Raw genomic sequence first — 12,523 nt, forward strand, 5'->3', positions numbered from 1 at the left:
GCGGATCTGAGAGCTAGACCTGGACAAACCTTTGGAAATAGGAAACAGCCGTGGGTTCCATAGTGGATAAGTGGACTCAAATGCTAGCATATATTTCTATGCTTTCGTGTAGCTTGGTGAGCCACCACTCCCACCTTGGATGTTTTTCTAAGGTCTGGGATCAGTACAGATTCCAACTGTTCATGTTTTATAAAGCAGGTTCACTATCTATGAAATAAACCCAGTCGAAACCCATTATTGTGTGTCTTGGTGTACGGTTTATTGATTAAATATCTTTCTATGATAGCAGAAAAAGTGCAATTGGAAGATTTGCATTTTATTAGAGTGCCCCCCTACTATTACTAAAATAATGGCTTCCTTATTAGTAGAGTTGAGCGAACACCTGGATGTTCGGGTTCGAGAAGTTCGGCCGAACATCCCGGAAATGTTCGGGTTCGGGATCCGAACCCGATCCGAACTTCGTCCCGAACCCGAACCCCATTGAAGTCAATGGGGACCCGAACTTTTCGGCACTAAAACGGCTGTAAAACAGCCCAGGAAAGGGCTAGAGGGCTGCAAAAGGCAGCAACATGTAGGTAAATCCCCTGCAAACAAATGTGGATAGGGAAATTAATTAAAATAAAAATTAAATAAATAAAAATTAACCAAAATCAATTGGAGAGAGGTTCCATAGCAGAGAATCTGGCTTCCCGTCACCCACCACTGGAACAGTCCATTCTCAGATATTTAGGCCCCGGCACCCAGGCAGAGGAGAGAGGTCCCGTAACAGAGAATCTGTCTTCATGTCAGCAGAGAATTAGTCTGCATGTCATAGCAGAGAATGAGGCTTCACGTCAGCCACCACTGCAACAGTCCATTGGCATATATTTAGGCCTAGCACACAGGCAGAGGAGAGAGGTCCCGTAACAGAGAATCTGGCTTCATGTCAGCAGAGAATCAGTCTGCATGTCATAGCAGAGAATGAGGCTTCACGTCAGCCACCACTGCAACAGTCCATTGGCATATATTTAGGCCCAGCACACACACAGGCAGAGGAGAGAGGTCCCGTAACAGAGAATCTGTCTTCATGTCAGCAGAGAATTAGTCTGCATGTCATAGCAGAGAATGAGGCTTCACGTCACCCACCACTGCAACAGTCCATTGGCATATATTTAGGCCTAGCACACAGGCAGAGCAGAGAGGTCCCGTAACAGACAATCTGGCTTCATGTCAGCAGAGAATCAGTCTGCATGTCATAGCAGAGAATGAGGCTTCACGTCACCCACCACTGCAACAGTCCATTGGCATATATTTAGGCCTAGCACACAGGCAGAGGAGAGAGGTCCCGTAACAGAGAATCTGTCTTCATGTCAGCAGAGAATCAGTCTGCATGTCATAGCAGAGAATGAGGCTTCACGTCACCCACCACTGCAACAGTCCATTGGCATATATTTAGGCCTAGCACACAGGCAGAGCAGAGAGGTCCCGTAACAGACAATCTGGCTTCATGTCAGCAGAGAATCAGTCTGCATGTCATAGCAGAGAATGAGGCTTCACGTCACCCACCACTGCAACAGTCCATTGGCATATATTTAGGCCTAGCACACAGGCAGAGCAGAGAGGTCCCGTAACAGACAATCTGGCTTCATGACAGCAGAGAATCAGTCTGCATGTCATAGCAGAGAATGAGGCTTCACGTCACCCACCACTGCAACAGTCCATTGGCATATATTTAGGCCTAGCACACAGGCAGAGCAGAGAGGTCCCGTAACAGACAATCTGGCTTCATGTCAGCAGAGAATCAGTCTGCATGTCATAGCAGAGAATGAGGCTTCACGTCACCCACCACTGCAACAGTCCATTGGCATATATTTAGGCCTAGCACACAGGCAGAGCAGAGAGGTCCCGTAACAGACGATCTGGCTTCATGTCAGCAGAGAATCAGTCTGCATGTCATAGCAGAGAATCAGGCTTCACGTCAGCCACCACTGCAACAGTCCATTGTCATAAATTTAGGCCCAGCACCCAGGCAGAGGAGAGAGGTCCCGTAACAGACAATCTGGCTTCATGTCAGCAGAGAATTAGTCTGCATGTCATAGCAGAGAATCAGGCTTCATGTCAGCCACCACTGCAACAGTCCATTGGCATATATTTAGGCCTAGCACACAGGCAGAGGAGAGGTTCATTCAACTTTGGGTAGCATCGCAATATAATGGTAAAATGAAAATAAAAATAGGATTGAATGAGGAAGTGCCCTGGAGTCCAATAATATATGGTTATGGGGAGGTAGTTAATGTCTAATCTGGACAAGGGACGGACAGGTCCTGTGGGATCCATGCCTGGTTCATTTTTATGAACGTCAGCTTGTCCACATTGGCTGTAGACAGGCGGCTGCGTTTGTCTGTAATGACGCCCCCTGCCGTGCTGAATACACGTTCAGACAAAACGCTGGCTGCCGGGCAGGCCAGCACCTCCAAGGCATAAAAGGCTAGCTCTGGCCACGTGGACAATTTAGAGACCCAGAAGTTGAATGGGGCCGAACCATCAGTCAGTACGTGGAGGGGTGTGCACACGTACTGTTCCACCATGTTAGTGAAATGTTGCCTCCTGCTAACACGTTGCGTATCAGGTGGTGGTGCAGTTAGCTGTGGCGTGTTGACAAAAGTTTTCCACATCTCTGCCATGCTAACCCTGCCCTCAGAGGAGCTGGCCGTGACACAGCTGCCTTGGCGACCTCTTGCTCCTCCTCTGCCTTGGCCTTGGGCTTCCACTTGTTCCCCTGTGACATTTGGGAATGCTCTCAGTAGCGCGTCTACCAACGTGCGCTTGTACTCGCGCATCTTCCTATCACGCTCCAGTGCAGGAAGTAAGGTGGGCACATTGTCTTTGTAGCGTGGATCCAGCAGGGTGGCAACCCAGTAGTCCGCACAGGTTAAAATGTGGGCAACTCTGCTGTCGTTGCGCAGGCACTGCAGCATGTAGTCGCTCATGTGTGCCAGGCTGCCCAGGGGTAAGGACAAGCTGTCCTCTGTGGGAGGCGTATCGTCATCGTCCTGCCTTTCCCCCCAGCCACGCACCAGTGATGGACCCGAGCTGCGTTGGGTGCCACCCCGCTGTGACCATGCTTCATCCTCATCCTCCTCCACCTCCTCCTCATCCTCGTCCTCCTCGTCCTCCAGTAGTGGGCCCTGGCTGGCCACATTTGTACCTGGCCTCTGCTGTTGCAAAAAACCTCCCTCTGAGTCACTTCGAAGAGACTGGCCTGAAAGTGCTAAAAATGACCCCTCTTCCTCATCCTCCTCCTCCTCCTCCTGGGCCACCTCCTGTTCCATCATCGCCCTAAGTGTTTTCTCAAGGAGACATAGAAGTGGTATTGTAACGCTGATAACGGTGTCATCGCCACTGGCCATGTTGGTGGAGTACTCGAAACAGCGCAACAGGGCACACAGGTCTCGCATGGAGGCCCAGTCATTGGTGGTGAAGTGGTGCTGTTCTGTAGTGCGACTGACCCGTGCGTGCTGCAGCTGAAACTCCACTATGGCCTGCTGCTGCTCGCACAGTCTGTCCAGCATGTGCAAGGTGGAGTTCCACCTGGTGGGCACGTCGCATATGAGGCGGTGAGCGGGAAGGCCGAAGTTACGCTGTAGCGCAGACAGGCGAGCAGCGGCAGGATGTGAACGCCGGAAGCGCGAACAGACGGCCCGCACTTTATGCAGCAGCTCTGACATGTCGGGGTAGTTGTGAATGAACTTCTGCACCACCAAATTCAGCACATGCGCCAAGCAAGGGATGTGCGTCAAATTGGCTAGTCCCAGAGCTGCAACGAGATTTCGCCCATTATCACACACCACCAGGCCGGGCTTGAGGCTCACCGGCAGCAACCACTCGTCGGTCTGTTGTTCAATACCCCGCCACAACTCCTGTGCGGTGTGGGGCCTGTCCCCCAAACATATGAGTTTCAGAATGGCCTGCTGACGTTTACCCCGGGCTGTGCTGAAGTTGGTGGTGAAGGTGTGTGGCTGACTGGATGAGCAGGTGGAAGAAGAGGAGGAGGAAGCCGAGAAGGAGGAGGTGGCAACAGGAGGCAAAGAATGTTGCCCTGCGATCCTTGGCGGCGGCAGGACGTGCGCCAAACAGCTCTCCGCCTGGGGCCCAGCTGCCACTACATTTACCCAGTGTGCAGTTAGGGAGATATAGCGTCCCTGGCCGTGCTTACTGGTCCACGTATCTGTGGTTAGGTGGACCTTGCTACAGATGGCGTTGCGCAGTGCACACTTGATTTTATCGGATACTTGGTTGTGCAGGGAAGGCACGGCTCTCTTGGAGAAGTAGTGCCGGCTGGGAACAACATACTGTGGGACAGCAAGCGACATGAGCTGTTTGAAGCTGTCTGTGTCCACCAGCCTAAATGACAGCATTTCATAGGCCAGTAGTTTAGAAATGCTGGCATTCAGGGCCAGGGATCGAGGGTGGCTAGGTGGGAATTTACGCTTTCTATCAAATGTTTGTGAGATGGAGAGCTGAACGCTGGCGTGTGACATGGTTGAGACGCTTGGTGACGGAGGTGGTGGTGGTGGTGTTGGTGGTACATCCCCTGTTTGCTGGGCGGCAGGTGCCAACGTTCCTCCAGAGGCGGAGGAAGAGGCCGAGGCGGCAGCAGCAGAATAGGCCGAGGCGGCAGCAGCAGAAGAGGTAGCAGGGGGAGCCTGAGTGACTTCCTTGGTTTTAAGGTGTTTACTCCACTGCAGTTCATGCTTTGCATGCAGGTGCCTGGTCATGCAGGTTGTGCTCAGGTTCAGAACGTTAATGCCTCGCTTCAGGCTCTGATGGCACAGCGTGCAAACCACTCGGGTCTTGTCGTCAGCACATTGTTTGAAGAAGTGCCATGCCAGGGAACTCCTTGAAGCTGCCTTTGGGGTGCTCGGTCCCAGATGGCGGCGGTCAGTAGCAGGCGGAGTCTCTTGGCGGCGGGTGTTCTGCTTTTGCCCACTGCTCCCTCTTTTGCTACGCTGTTGGCTCGGTCTCACCACTGCCTCTTCCTCCGAACTGTGAAAGTCAGTGGCACGACCTTCATTCCATGTGGGGTCTAGGACCTCATCGTCCCCTGCATCGTCTTCCACCCAGTCTTGATCCCTGACCTCCTGTTCAGTCTGCACACTGCAGAAAGACGCAGCAGTTGGCACCTGTGTTTCGTCATCATCAGAGACATGCTGAGGTGGTATTCCCATGTCCTCATCATCAGGAAACATAAGTGGTTGTGCGTCAGTGCATTCTATGTCTTTCACCGCTGGGGAAGGGCTAGGTGGATGCCCTTGGGAAACCCTGCCAGCGGAGTCTTCAAACAGCATAAGAGACTGCTGCATAACTTGAGGCTGAGACAGTTTCCCTGGTATGCATGGGGGTGATGTGACAGACTGATGGGGTTGGTTTTCAGGCGCCATCTGTGCGCTTTCTGCAGAAGACTGGGTGGGAGATAACGTGAACGTGCTGGATCCACTGTCGGCCACCCAATTGACTAATGCCTGTACCTGCTCAGGCCTTACCATCCTTAGAACGGCATTGGGCCCCACCATATATCGCTGTAAATTCTGGCGGCTACTGGGACCTGAGGTAGTTGGTACACTAGGACGTGTGGATGTGGCAGAACGGCCACGTCCTCTCCCAGCACCAGAGGGTCCACTAACACCACCACGACCATGTCCACGTCCGCGTCCCTTACTAGATGTTTTTCTCATTGTTATGGTTCACCACAACAACAAATATATTATTTGGCCCAATGTATTGTATTCAAATTCAGCGGGATATAAATTTGAGGCCTAGTATTTAGGCGCTGGGTGACCGGTATGGATTTAGTGACAGAATTAGACTTGGAAATGCACAGAAGCGTGTGTGTGAAGTTATTCTGAATGACCCAATGTGCACCTTGAATATTATATACCCTTTTTGGGATAGATTTCAAATAGCTCTGATATAGCAGGAACCACTAAATTATGAAATTGCTAAATTGGGAATTGTACTTCAACCCAGAACAAAAAATGTGCTTTGACGGGCACTAAATAACTTTCCCAGCTACAACAGTACAGCGGTAACGAGAGATTTAGAGGGATTTAAATTTGAGGCCTAGTATTTAGGCGCTGGGTGACAGGTATGGGTTTAGTGACAGAATTAGACTTGGAAATACACAGTAGCGGGTGTGTGTGAAGTTATTCTGAATGACCCAATGTGCACCTTCAATATTATATACCCTTTTTGGGATAGATTTCAAATAGCTCTGATATAGCAGGAACCACTAAATTATGAAATTGCTAAATTGGGAATTGTACTTCAACCCAGAACAAAAAATGTGCTTTGACGGACACTAAATATCTTGCCCAGCAACAACAGTACAGCGGTGGGTAACGAGAGATTTAGAGGGATTTAAATTTGAGGCCTAGTATTTAGGCGCTGGGTCACCGGTATGGATTTAGTGACAGAATTAGACTTGGAAATGCACAGAAGCGTGTGTGTGAAGTTATTCTGAATGACCCTATGTGCACCTTCAATATTATATACCCTTTTAGGGATAGATTTCAAATAGCTCTGATATAGCAGAAACCACTAAATTATGAAATTGCTAAATTGGGAATTGTACTTCAACCCAGAACAAAAAATGTGCTTTGACGGACACTAAATATCTTGCCCAGCAACAACAGTACAGCGGTGGGTAACGAGAGATTTAGAGGGATTTAAATTTGAGGCCTAGTATTTAGGCGCTGGGTGACAGGTATGGGTTTAGTGACAGAATTAGACTTGGAAATACACAGTAGCGGGTGTGTGTGAAGTTATTCTGAATGACCCAATGTGCACCTTCAATATTATATACCCTTTTTGGGATAGATTTCAAATAGCTCTGATATAGCAGGAACCACTAAATTATGAAATTGCTAAATTGGGAATTGTACTTCAACCCAGAACAAAAAATGTGCTTTGACGGACACTAAATATCTTGCCCAGCAACAACAGTCCAGTGGTGGGTAACGAGAGATTTAGAGGGATTTAAATTTGAGGCCTAGTATTTAGGCGCTGGGTCACCGGTATGGATTTAGTGACAGAATTAGACTTGGAAATGCACAGAAGCGTGTGTGTGAAGTTATTCTGAATGACCCTATGTGCACCTTCAATATTATATACCCTTTTAGGGATAGATTTCAAATAGCTCTGATATAGCAGAAACCACTAAATTATGAAATTGCTAAATTGGGAATTGTACTTCAACCCAGAACAAAAAATGTGCTTTGACGGACACTAAATATCTTGCCCAGCAACAACAGTACAGCGGTGGGTAACGAGAGATTTAGAGGGATTTAAATTTGAGGCCTAGTATTTAGGCGCTGGGTCACCGGTATGGATTTAGTGACAGAATTAGACTTGGAAATGCACAGAAGCGTGTGTGTGAAGTTATTCTGAATGACCCTATGTGCACCTTCAATATTATATACCCTTTTAGGGATAGATTTCAAATAGCTCTGATATAGCAGAAACCACTAAATTATGAAATTGCTAAATTGGGAATTGTACTTCAACCCAGAACAAAAAATGTGCTTTGACGGACACTAAATATCTTGCCCAGCAACAACAGTACAGCGGTGGGTAACGAGAGATTTAGAGGGATTTAAATTTGAGGCCTAGTATTTAGGCGCTGGGTGACAGGTATGGGTTTAGTGACAGAATTAGACTTGGAAATACACAGTAGCGGGTGTGTGTGAAGTTATTCTGAATGACCCAATGTGCACCTTCAATATTATATACCCTTTTTGGGATAGATTTCAAATAGCTCTGATATAGCAGGAACCACTAAATTATGAAATTGCTAAATTGGGAATTGTACTTCAACCCAGAACAAAAAATGTGCTTTGACGGACACTAAATATCTTGCCCAGCAACAACAGTACAGCGGTGGGTAACGAGAGATTTAGAGGGATTTAAATTTGAGGCCTAGTATTTAGGCGCTGGGTGACAGGTATGGGTTTAGTGACAGAATTAGACTTGGAAATACACAGTAGCGGGTGTGTGTGAAGTTATTCTGAATGACCCAATGTGCACCTTCAATATTATATACCCTTTTTGGGATAGATTTCAAATAGCTCTGATATAGCAGGAACCACTAAATTATGAAATTGCTAAATTGGGAATTGTACTTCAACCCAGAACAAAAAATGTGCTTTGACGGACACTAAATATCTTGCCCAGCAACAACAGTACAGCGGTGGGTAACGAGAGATTTAGAGGGATTTAAATTTGAGGCCTAGTATTTAGGCGCTGGGTCACCGGTATGGATTTAGTGACAGAATTAGACTTGGAAATGCACAGAAGCGTGTGTGTGAAGTTATTCTGAATGACCCTATGTGCACCTTCAATATTATATACCCTTTTAGGGATAGATTTCAAATAGCTCTGATATAGCAGAAACCACTAAATTATGAAATTGCTAAATTGGGAATTGTACTTCAACCCAGAACAAAAAATGTGCTTTGACGGACACTAAATATCTTGCCCAGCAACAACAGTACAGCGGTGGGTAACGAGAGATTTAGAGGGATTTAAATTTGAGGCCTAGTATTTAGGCGCTGGGTCACCGGTATGGATTTAGTGACAGAATTAGACTTGGAAATGCACAGAAGCGTGTGTGTGAAGTTATTCTGAATGACCCTATGTGCACCTTCAATATTATATACCCTTTTAGGGATAGATTTCAAATAGCTCTGATATAGCAGAAACCACTAAATTATGAAATTGCTAAATTGGGAATTGTACTTCAACCCAGAACAAAAAATGTGCTTTGACGGACACTAAATATCTTGCCCAGCAACAACAGTACAGCGGTGGGTAACGAGAGATTTAGAGGGATTTAAATTTGAGGCCTAGTATTTAGGCGCTGGGTGACAGGTATGGGTTTAGTGACAGAATTAGACTTGGAAATACACAGTAGCGGGTGTGTGTGAAGTTATTCTGAATGACCCAATGTGCACCTTCAATATTATATACCCTTTTTGGGATAGATTTCAAATAGCTCTGATATAGCAGGAACCACTAAATTATGAAATTGCTAAATTGGGAATTGTATTTCAACCCAGAACAAGAAATGTGCTTGAACGGACACTAAATAACTCGCCCAGCTACAGCACTAGGGACAGATTTAGCTGGATATAAATTTGAGGCCTAGTATTTAGGCGCTGGGTGACCGGTATGGATTTAGTGACAGAATTAGACTGGGATATGGCCAAAAAATGAACAGACTATTGCTGGTTAAATGCACTTGGTGTGACAGCTTCACCCTGATGTAGGCTTTAGCCAAAAAACAACCACACCATTGAGGGTTAAATGCACTTGGTGACAGGCGCAGCTTGCCCCTGATTTTGTATATGGCCAAAAAATGAACAGACTATTGCTGGTTAAATGCACTTGGTGTGACAGCTTCACCCTGATGTAGGCTTTAGCCAAAAAACAACCACACCATTGAGGGTTAAATGCACTTGGTGACAGGCGCAGCTTGCCCCTGATTTTGTATATGGCCAAAAAATGAACAGACTATTGCTGGTTAAATGCACTTGGTGTGACAGCTTCACCCTGATGTAGGCTTTAGCCAAAAAACAACCACACCATTGAGGGTTAAATGCACTTGGTGACAGGCGCAGCTTGCCCCTGATTTTGTATATGGCCAAAAAATGAACAGACTATTGCTGGTTAAATGCACTTGGTGTGACAGCTTCACCCTGATGTAGGCTTTAGCCAAAAAACAACCACACCATTGAGGGTTAAATGCACTTGGTCGCAGCTTGTGCTGGCGCACCACAAGACACAAAATGGCCGCCGATCACCCCAGAAAAATGATGACTGACAAACGGTCTGTGCAGCCTAAAAACAGTGAGCAATTGAGGATCAGCAGCTCAATGATCCACAGCTGCAGATCGATCAGTTAATCAAGTCCTTTGGAGGAGTTAATCTGCCTAATCTCGCCCTACTGTCGCAGCCGCAACCTCTCCCTACGCTAATCAGAGCAGAGTGACGGGCGGCGCTATGTGACTCCAGCTTAAATAGAGGCTGGGTCACATGGTGCTCTGGCCAATCACAGCCATGCCAATAGTAGGCATGGCTGTGATGGCCTCTTGGGGCAAGTAGTATGACGCTTGTTGATTGGCTGCTTTGCAGCCTTTCAAAAAGCGCCAAGAAAGCGTCACAAAAGCGCGAAGAAAGCGACGAACACCGAACCCGAACCCGGACTTTTACGAAAATGTCCGGGTTCGGGTCCGTGTCACGGACACCCCAAAATTCGGTACGAACCCGAACTATACAGTTCGAGTTCGCTCATCCCTACTTATTAGTAAAAGGGATAAATCTCAAAAGATGTGTATCCTATAATTTGACTGACAAAAGGTAGAATCTTTAGAGTTGGTTGTCAATGGTCCAAAAGTCTCTCTATGTTGCTGGCATCAGTGTCTTATTCAGTTATTGACAAATGAAATAAATGACACACCCAGGTAGATATGTAAATGATTACAGGTGTAGCCCGATTAGAAACTGGATTTTGCTACAAGAGGGCATAAAAGAGCTTCCCAGCTGCCCTATAAAAAGTAGTTGCAGTGTACCTATTGGCAAGACATTGTCGATTGCTAGACTTGCCTCTACAATGCACTTAAAGACGTTTGAGAGGGGGTACATCATTGAACTGAGAGAAGCCTGATGTTCTCAACAATTTGCCTGCCATCAAGGCCGTTCTGATCTAGCTGTTGGGAGGTGTTGGGAGCAGTGGTTTTTCTGAGGGCATGCACAAATGGTGAACAGCCCAGACCGACCACCAATTGATCCACCGATCCGCACAAGTTGCTCTCACATTTTCTGTATGCCTCCATGTCTTATATCTTATCTTGTATCCAGGATAGAGGTGGCCCAACGGGGTGCTAGAGCCTCCTTTTAATTTTTGTTTACCCAATAAATGTATCCTTTCATTGTAATATTCTAATCACTTAAATATATGTTTATTACATTCATAAATATAAAGTTTCATTCTATTCCAAAAAGCTCCTTTTTATTTTGTTTCTTTTTTGAGTGTATATTGTATATTTCAGTGACTCATCTGATTAATCTTTGAAAATAAGACCATGCAAATCCGTTAAGGAGTTAAAGCGGTCATACAAAGGCAATAACTGACACACATACACAGTTGTGCATGTATTGTTAATATATTGCTACTGCTGCTGCCGCAGCTGCTGTAGCGGTGACTGATGATACATAGTCATGTATCTCCTGCCTAATCTATCAGGTTCAATACTGTTCTGCTCCTGCTATGTTTACTGCGGTCACTACTGCTACCCTTACACAACCTCACAACTCCTATCTGTCAGTTTCCATCCTGTACTGCTGGAACTACTACTGGGGCTACTGCAACCCCTACACATTTTTATATCTTCTGCCTTGTCCATTAGGGGCGGGGGTACTACATATATCTCTTTATGGAGACTGCCTCAATCGGCTTGAGGAGGCCTATAGGCCATGCATGCTCCTCTGGTATTCTTGGAAGAAGTTATAAAAATTAGCTCTTAGCAAACTCTGGTGGCATCTGAGGCAGAGCTTGCCAACAGCTCATTTGCAAACCCTTTATCTATAAACTATGATGTTCAGCAATGTATGCAATGTACGGTATAAGATTTTAAGTTACTTTTGTGTGACCATGTTTCTTTTTAAAATGCCCCTCAACTATTATGCATATTTATCTATTTCAAATTGTGTAAAGAAAATATCTTTGTAATCATGTTTTTGTTTTCTCTTGTTGCTTTTTATAATTCTAGGTTATTTGAAACATTGCAGTCACTGTTTTGGTCAATTTTTGGACTCATCAATCTTCATGTTACAAATGTAGAACCTGATCATAAATTCACAGAATTTGTTGGTGCAACCATGTTTGGAACCTACAATGTAATCTCCCTGGTCGTTCTTCTTAACATGCTAATTGCCATGATGAACAACTCCTACCAACTCATTGCTGTAAGATACGTTTTGTAACATTTGTCGACTTTCAGTAGGTATTCGTTAAATAGGATGAATGAATAAAAAATAATAAATAATCTTTAATTTCCCCAGAGTCAATGCTGTTTCAACACTGCTTTTATCTCTACTGCTCTCCTCTTCCTTATCTCAAGCATGACACAGATGAAATGGATGGAAATGCTGGCTTCACCAATGACTGGTTTAGGCGGGTCGCTTAATTTTAACTGCCTGTATGGGCAGAGTAGACAGTGGACTCTTTCTTATATTCTTCATCTGCTGAATGTGATGGGGAATGACACTTAAAGAATTCAGATCGCTCTGCACAAGCTCTTGCGCATAGTTGGGCCCTGCAAAGGTCTGGAAAATATTCAGGGATTTTGGGCATCAATTTTTTTGAGATTCATACCAACTAGAGATGAGCGAATCAAAGCTGATGAAGTGGAATTTGATCCGAATTTCAGGAATTATTTGATTTGCACTGAATCTGAATTTCCTCATGCTTCGTGGTAACGAATCGCAT

General features: G+C 45.9%; 1 protein-coding gene across 1 annotated transcript in view; it reads left to right on the forward strand.

Moving 5' to 3' along the window:
* TRPC4 (transient receptor potential cation channel subfamily C member 4) overlaps positions 1-12,523 on the forward strand; it is a 368,249-nt gene that overhangs the window by 335,965 nt on the left and 19,761 nt on the right. The window contains exon 7 of the mRNA XM_044285283.1: positions 11,805-12,000. Coding sequence (XP_044141218.1) covers positions 11,805-12,000 — 196 coding nt within the window. The remainder of the gene's footprint in view (positions 1-11,804; positions 12,001-12,523) is intronic.

Source organism: Bufo gargarizans, chromosome 3, assembly GCF_014858855.1.
Source record: "Bufo gargarizans isolate SCDJY-AF-19 chromosome 3, ASM1485885v1, whole genome shotgun sequence".
Classification (NCBI taxonomy): Eukaryota; Metazoa; Chordata; class Amphibia; order Anura; family Bufonidae; genus Bufo; species Bufo gargarizans.